We start from the raw sequence: 6,893 nt of genomic DNA on the forward strand, positions 1-6,893 counted from the left end.
ACTGTTTGCGCCCCTCTGGCGTGAACATTCTCCCCCCCCCTTGCGTAGGCAAAGGTATCCCTGGCCGGCTAGACAGCAGGATCGGCCTCTTCACTCCGTGCACGCTCCAGAAACGGTCCATCCGAACACCGTGTTCTGCGCGACGGGCAACCCATCCTCAATCTTTAGGAACCCCGGTTGGATCAGATTGGCATATACATCTGATCCCAACACGAGGGAGATGGTGGCCGGCCGGTGGAAGCGCTCGTCCGCGAGACGAACACCGTCAAACTTGGCCCTTGCGGCGTCGCTCAGAGCTCGGATGGGTGTCCGGATCCTTAGGCTGGGTTCGATCTTCAGGACGACGTTGAGTCGGAAGGTTCTTGTTCGGGACCGGAGTGTCACCGAGCAGACCTCGTCGTCTCCCAGCCGGGTGATGGGCAGCCGGAACGCAGCCGCCAAAGACCGGTCGATGCTGCTCACCGGCATGCATGGGTCGATCATGGCCCCGGTCTCGAAAGTCTTCGAGCCCGTGTCCAGCACGACGACGGCTGTAGGCAGGATGGGAACAGCCTTCTGCTGCCCCGTTGCCACCGACGGAGACGCGACGGAGACCTTCGGACGCGGGCGATTGTTGGCGACTGGGGCTGGTGGCGGAGTGCGGGAAATCCGGACCGGACGAGGTGCAGCGGGGTGGCGCTCCCTGCGCGTCGGAGCTGGTAGCGCTGCCGGGGTCGGAGCGGGGAGGACCTCGTGCATGTGGAGTAGAGTGTGGTGGTCTCCTCCACACTTCTTGCATCCGTCTTGGCTACGGCAGTACCAACGACTGGGTGGCACGAGGACGAGGAGACATTATTTTAGGAAGTGAGTAGTAAGTCTGCCAATAAAAGAAATAAAAAGCTTAGTATGAGCCGACTACTATTTGGGCCCCGGAATGGGCGAAGTGCCCTAATCCCTAGGAACGGAGGACTCTTTGTCCTCCATCGGTAGAAGAATAACCTTGTGGACAGGGCGTTTTATGGTGCCGCGAGACGTACGGATCTCAACGACTCGAATGCGGTCGTCGGCTCCTGGAAAGGCATAAACGATTCTGCCGAGTCGCCATTCGTTCGGTGGTAGATTGTCCTTCTTGACAACTACCATATCGTCGGCTTGGAGGTTCCTGGTCGGAAATTGCCATTTGTTTCGTTTATGGAGTTCTTTAAGATACTCCTCTTTCCACCGTGCACTAAACTGCCGATGTTGTGCCTTGAGGTGTTGCCATCGATTTATTATCGACTTGGCTTCGCCCTTTATCTTGGGTTCCGCCGTGGAAAGCAACGGCCCTCCAATAAGGAAATGGCTTGGTGTGAGGGCCAGCAAATCTGAGGGATCTTCGGACATAGGGGAGAGGGGTCTTAGCGAGAAGCGTCGCCAGCTCCTCAAATGTGTATTTGCGGGCTGACGTCGATTTAAGGAACAGGGTTTTGAAGCTTTTCACCCCTGCTTCCCACAAACCCCCCATATGTGGAGCCCCTGGTGGGATGAACCGCCATACGAATCCCTGATGGCTATATGAATCAGTCACGGACTCTTTGGTAGCTTGGAGAAAGTCCCTGGAAATCAAAGTTGCCGCCCCCACAAAGGTCTTACCATTATCCGAATGGACCCGCTGAGGGCAACCGCGCCTTGCTACGAAACGAGCAAAGGCCGCTAGAAATTTCTCGGTTGTTAGATCGGAAGTGGGTTCCAAATGGATAGCCTTCGTGGAAAAGCACACAAACACACAAACATATCCCTTCGTTATGAGACACGCTCTCCCTGTATAATTTTTTATTTCGAAAGGGCCGGCATAGTCGACACCCGTGTAGGTGAACGCCCTCGAGAAGGAGACTCTATTTGTCGGGAAATCGCCCATCAGCTGTGTTTGGAGTCTCTTCTTGTAAATCGTGCAAATCTTACACGGATTGACCACAGCCTTCACCAGATTCTTGATTTTAGGAATCCAATACTTCGATCGGATCAGGCGTACGATCAATTGACTACCGCCATGAAGAGTAATCTGGTGGGTAAATTGGACGATGAGGCGCGACAGTCTACAGTCATAGGGGAGAATAATCGGATGACGTTCATCATATTGCAGGGTTTTGGAGGCAGTGAGACGGCCGCACGCCCTTAAAAGGCCATGTTGGTCAATGAACGGGAACAAATTCACCAAAGGACTTGACACTGGAAGAGGCCTTTTCTCGGTCAGATGCTGAAGCTCTTGGCCATATGGTCTGCGCTGCGCAATGGAGGTCAGAGTTCGTTCTGCCTCCCGGATCTCTTCACTTGTAGGCCGTGAATTGGGCAAGAACGAACCTTTGCGGCAGCGTTTAAGGAAGCGTTGAACACAGACCAGAACTCGCAGGGCCTTGTCCAATTTGGAAAAACGTTCGAGAAAGTCGATGGACGGGGCCTTGACAAAATGCACTTTGACCGCGCGCTGCTCTAGCTCTGTCACTGGAAGAGTGTCGCTTTGTGCTGGCCATAGCTCTCGTGGCCCTTGCAGCCACTCTGGTCCGTGCCACCAGAGATGGTTTTCTGCCAATTCATGTAGGAATACGCCTCGACTGGCTAGATCGGCGGAGTTTTGTTCTGAGCGAACGTGTGCCCAACAGTCGACTGGCGTCGCCTGCGTGATCTTGGCAACTCTGTTGGCCACAAATGTGGTCCAGTTGCACGCAGGCTTTCTTAGCCAGGCTAAGACGATTGTGGAATCTGTCCAGCAGCGGATATCTGAATTGGCGGAGGGCATGTGCGGAAGGATTGCTGTCACCATTTCGGTTAACAGCACGGCACCACAGAGCTCTAGCAGAGGAAGGGAGACGGTTTTTACCGGGGCCACTCGTGTTTTGGCTGTAAGCAGGCGAGTCAGGATCTTTTGCCCCATCTCGACGCGGATGTATATAGCCGCTCCATAGGCTCTCTGAGACGCGTCACAGAAACCGTGGTGCTCTATGATTACCTCAGGCTGGTACCAGATCCATCTCGGAACGCGGATCTGGTTGAGGTCGGAATACTCGTCTAATTCGATTGCCACCGCTGACTCATTTCAGTGGGAAGCTTATCGTCCCAGCCTAAGTTCTGCAACCAAATCTCCTGCATGAACATTTTTGAACGGATTATGAACGGCGCGAGCCACCCGGCAGGATCGAACAACCTAGCGATTTGGGACAAAACTTCTCGCTTTGTATAGGAGGGTTCCACAACTATTTCGGGGGGAACGAAATAGAATTCGTCGGACTTTACCCTCCACCGAATACCGAGCGTCTTGGCAGTGCTTTCGGCATCGATGTCAAGGAACTCGCTATGAAGGAGGTGTTCGGCCGGGACGTCTTTAAGGATGCTTTTGTTGTTCGAGGTCCACTTTCTTAGCGGAAACCCGGAGGCACTTAGGGCTGCTTGCAACTCTCGAATCGAACTTTGGGCTTCGTTTACGGAATTCGCCCCTGCCAGAACGTCGTCGACGTACATGTGCTGCTGGATGATGCGGCTGGCATTTGGAAATGGCGCTTGGATATCCTCTGCCAGCTGTTGCAAGACTCGAATGGCGAGGAAGGGGGCGCAGTTGACACCGAAGGTAACTGTTTTTAGTTCAAAGTCTCGGATATCTCCTTCCTTGTTTCGGAACAGAATTCTTTGAAACGGGGTATGTTTTGGATCGACCCAGATCTGACGATACATTTTCGTAATGTCTGCACTGAAGACGTATTGAAAATAACGCCATTTCAGGACCTGGATCGTTAGATCGGATTGTAAGTCTGGACCAGCATGAAGGATATCATTTAAGCTGGTCCCATTTGCCGACGGACTTGAAGCGTTGAATACAACGCGAAGCTTTGTAGTGGTGCTTTCGGGCTTAACTACCGCGTGATGAGGAAGATGATACGAGGGAGAATTGTGAGTCGGCGGAACTTCTTTCATATGACCCAGCTCCAGGTACTCCTGGATCACGCTGTCATATTGCTCTTTTAAGGGAAAGTCTCTTTTTAAACGATTTTCGTTTCTAAGAAACTGAGCTAACGCAATGGATCTTGAATATCCTAAATCGGATCCGGTATTCTCGGGGTCCCGGAACGGGAGCGCCTATTTGGTGCACCTGGGTCGTGAAGGATGCGACCCGTTTCGGCTTACCCTTGGAAATCGGCGCCGTTAGCACCCACCCGAAAATAGTTTCTTGGCCCAGGAGCGAGCCGCAAATATTTTGTTGGGTGCCATCCATCATTATGGATGGTAGAATGTCAGCCCCGATCAGTACATCAATTTGAGAGCTCTCAAAAAAGGTAGGATCTGCCCAGCGGAGTGCGGGTAGGTCCTTCAAAGAATTCCGAGGGATCGGATAGGAGGGCAGTTTGCCTGAGAGCTCCTGAAGGACGTACGCTTCAGTGTCTAACTGTAGACCTGGCTTAGTAGGAGAGCGAATTCCGAAGTGACACAGCTTCGAGGATTTCGCGGAGACCGAATGATTTAACCCGGAGACTTGGGTCTGGGTGTTGCGGAATGGCAACTTGATGAGGTTGAACAGGCGTTCTGAAATGAACGTCGCCTCGGATCCCGAGTCGATTAAGGCTCGGGCTCGGTAGTTCGTCCCCAAATGGCACACGTCAATGATCGCTGTGCTCAGTAGGACGGCTGAAGTGCCGGACGCGAAAAAAGTTTGCACCGCTGAGGTGCTTGCCGATGCATTTCTGCTGGAGGGTCTCGGAGGTTGCTGTGTAGGGGGCGAGGTTGAGGAACTCGCATTTTCGGAATTTGGGGGGCTGCGATGCAGCAGCGTATGGTGCCTGCCCTTACATGTAAAGCAGCTGTGTGTGCTTGTGCAGTCACGTAGCTGGTGACCTCTGGCAAAACAATTCAGACATAGCTGCTTCTTTTTTATATAGCCGGAGCGCGAGTCAACAGGCATTTGAAGAAAACGCGGGCACAATATGACCGGATGGTTCTCCTTAGAACATAAGTCACACCCTTTCTGTTTGGTGCTGACCTTTGTCTCGAAAGATTGAAGCCTTTTTGGAACTGCCTGAGTCGGTTTCATATCTTCGATGGCTTCCAATGTCCGATACCTTTCGCTCAGGAAGGCATACATTTCTTCCCAAGCTGGGATCTCGGATTTGGCAGTTAGCGACTGTTCCCATAATGACAGGGTCTGCTTGGGCAGTTTGCTCGCGCAAAGGAAAACCAAGAGACAATCCCAGTTTTCTGTGGATACCTGGGAATGCGCTAGTGCTGTTAAACACCCCTGAATCGTGGATTGTAGCTCTTTTAGAGCATGACCAGATTCTTGCGGAATTGAACTCAAGTTAAAAAGGAGCTTGAGCTGGCTGTTGACTAAAAGTCGCTTGTTTTGGAACCGATCTCGAAGCGTCTCCCACGCTGAAGCAAAACCATCATTCGTGAGAGAAGATTTCGCCACGATGGCTTTTGCTTCGCCACTTGTTTTCGTTAGGAGATGGAATAGCTTCTCGACCGGAGTCAGCCTGGGGTTGTTTACGTAAATTGCCGTGAATAGGTCCCGGAAAGTGGGCCATCGGAGGTAGTCGCCATCGAAGACTTCCGTGTCGCATGGAGGTAAGCGGCAGCCGGACGAAATTAGCGGCTGAGAGGGTGCTTGCGCGACTTGAGGCGTTGCTCTGTCGATTGTTGTTGTAGCAGTAGTCATATTTGGCCTGGAGAATAGACACTGTGTCGAGGGATCCTTCTTGGGCCATTAGGTCAGAGCATGTTTCGTACTCTCTTTCCACTTTGTCCCATAAGGCTCGCACCTGTTGCAGACGGACTTGTAACGTGTGTAGGGACGGAGAGGCTTGTTGATCTTCGCTTCGAAAAGGCTTACGCGATCGCTGACGGCGATGAATTTATGCAACGCTGCGGTTGCGGGCGTTGGCTGCTCAGAGGATGCCATTTTCTTTGTGGTAGAGCGTGTGACGCGGAGGAAATCAGTCCCGACAGCGGAGGGACTCTCGGATTTTCTCGATAGAGAAGACTCACTAGACGCTCGCGTCACTGGTCGGGAAATGACAATCCTAGGAGTTGTCTTTGAACTGGTCGATGGCAAAACCTTTGCTTTCGGAGTGGGAGTCGCGGTTTTGACCCTGGGACTAACGGACTTGGGTGCTGGCTTACCGCGAGTGGATAGCGGAGATTGCGGGTTGAACTTTTGTTCTTTTCCAGGTGCGGGTGTCTTTTTCTTGTCCCCTCTAGGGGCATGCTCAGCTATGCCCTAGGAGAAGGAAGTCAAGAAGGCCTGCCCGCCGCAAAAAATGTGGAATCGAAAAAGAACCAGACACAGAGAGCACCCAAATCTGGATGGACAAAGAATCCCGTCGGAATTCGGGAGAAAGTTGCAATTGGGATCTGGAAACAATAGCTCAAATTTATAAAAAAAAAACTATGAATTGCAATTTCTAGAAAAATAGCTAAAAAAAAAAGCTACCAGCTGGAGTCTGGATAATAGCCAATGATTTATAAAAAAATCGCTACCGATTTGAAAACCCGAAAAAAATAGCTAATATATAGAAAATAGCTATAAATTGGAATTTATGGAAAAATAGCTAAATAATAGCTACCAGATGCAGTCTGCGTAATAGCCAATAATTTATAAAAAAATCGCTACCGACTTGAGATCCCGAAAAAAAAATAGCTAATATATAGAAAATATTATAAATTTGAATTTATGAAAAAAATAGCTACCAGATGGAGTCTGGGTAATAGCCAATAATTTATTAAAAATCGCTACCGACTTGAGATCCCGAAAAAAAAAATAGCTAATATATAGAAAATAGCTATAAATTTGAATTTATGGAAAAAAAATAGCTAAAAAATAGCTAACGAATAGAGTTCGGATGATAGCTAATAATTTATAAAAATAGCTACCGGATTTAGGACCACAACGA

The 6,893-nt window shown here is 50.5% G+C and overlaps 1 protein-coding gene across 1 annotated transcript; it reads right to left on the reverse strand.

Moving 5' to 3' along the window:
• Positions 1-927: 927 nt before the first annotated feature.
• Positions 928-5,708, reverse strand: LOC122756600. Its single transcript, XM_044006690.1, has 5 exons — positions 5,492-5,708; positions 3,250-3,968; positions 1,921-3,001; positions 1,202-1,343; positions 928-1,141 (listed from the first exon to the last, which is right to left on the reverse strand). Exons 1-5 carry the CDS (start codon positions 5,706-5,708, stop codon positions 928-930), a joined length of 2,373 nt encoding a protein of 790 aa, XP_043862625.1.
• Between the last annotated feature and the right edge of the window lie 1,185 nt (positions 5,709-6,893).

This window comes from Drosophila santomea, unplaced genomic scaffold (assembly GCF_016746245.2).
Source record: "Drosophila santomea strain STO CAGO 1482 unplaced genomic scaffold, Prin_Dsan_1.1 Segkk63_quiver_pilon_ctg1_scaf, whole genome shotgun sequence".
Classification (NCBI taxonomy): domain Eukaryota; kingdom Metazoa; phylum Arthropoda; class Insecta; order Diptera; family Drosophilidae; genus Drosophila; species Drosophila santomea.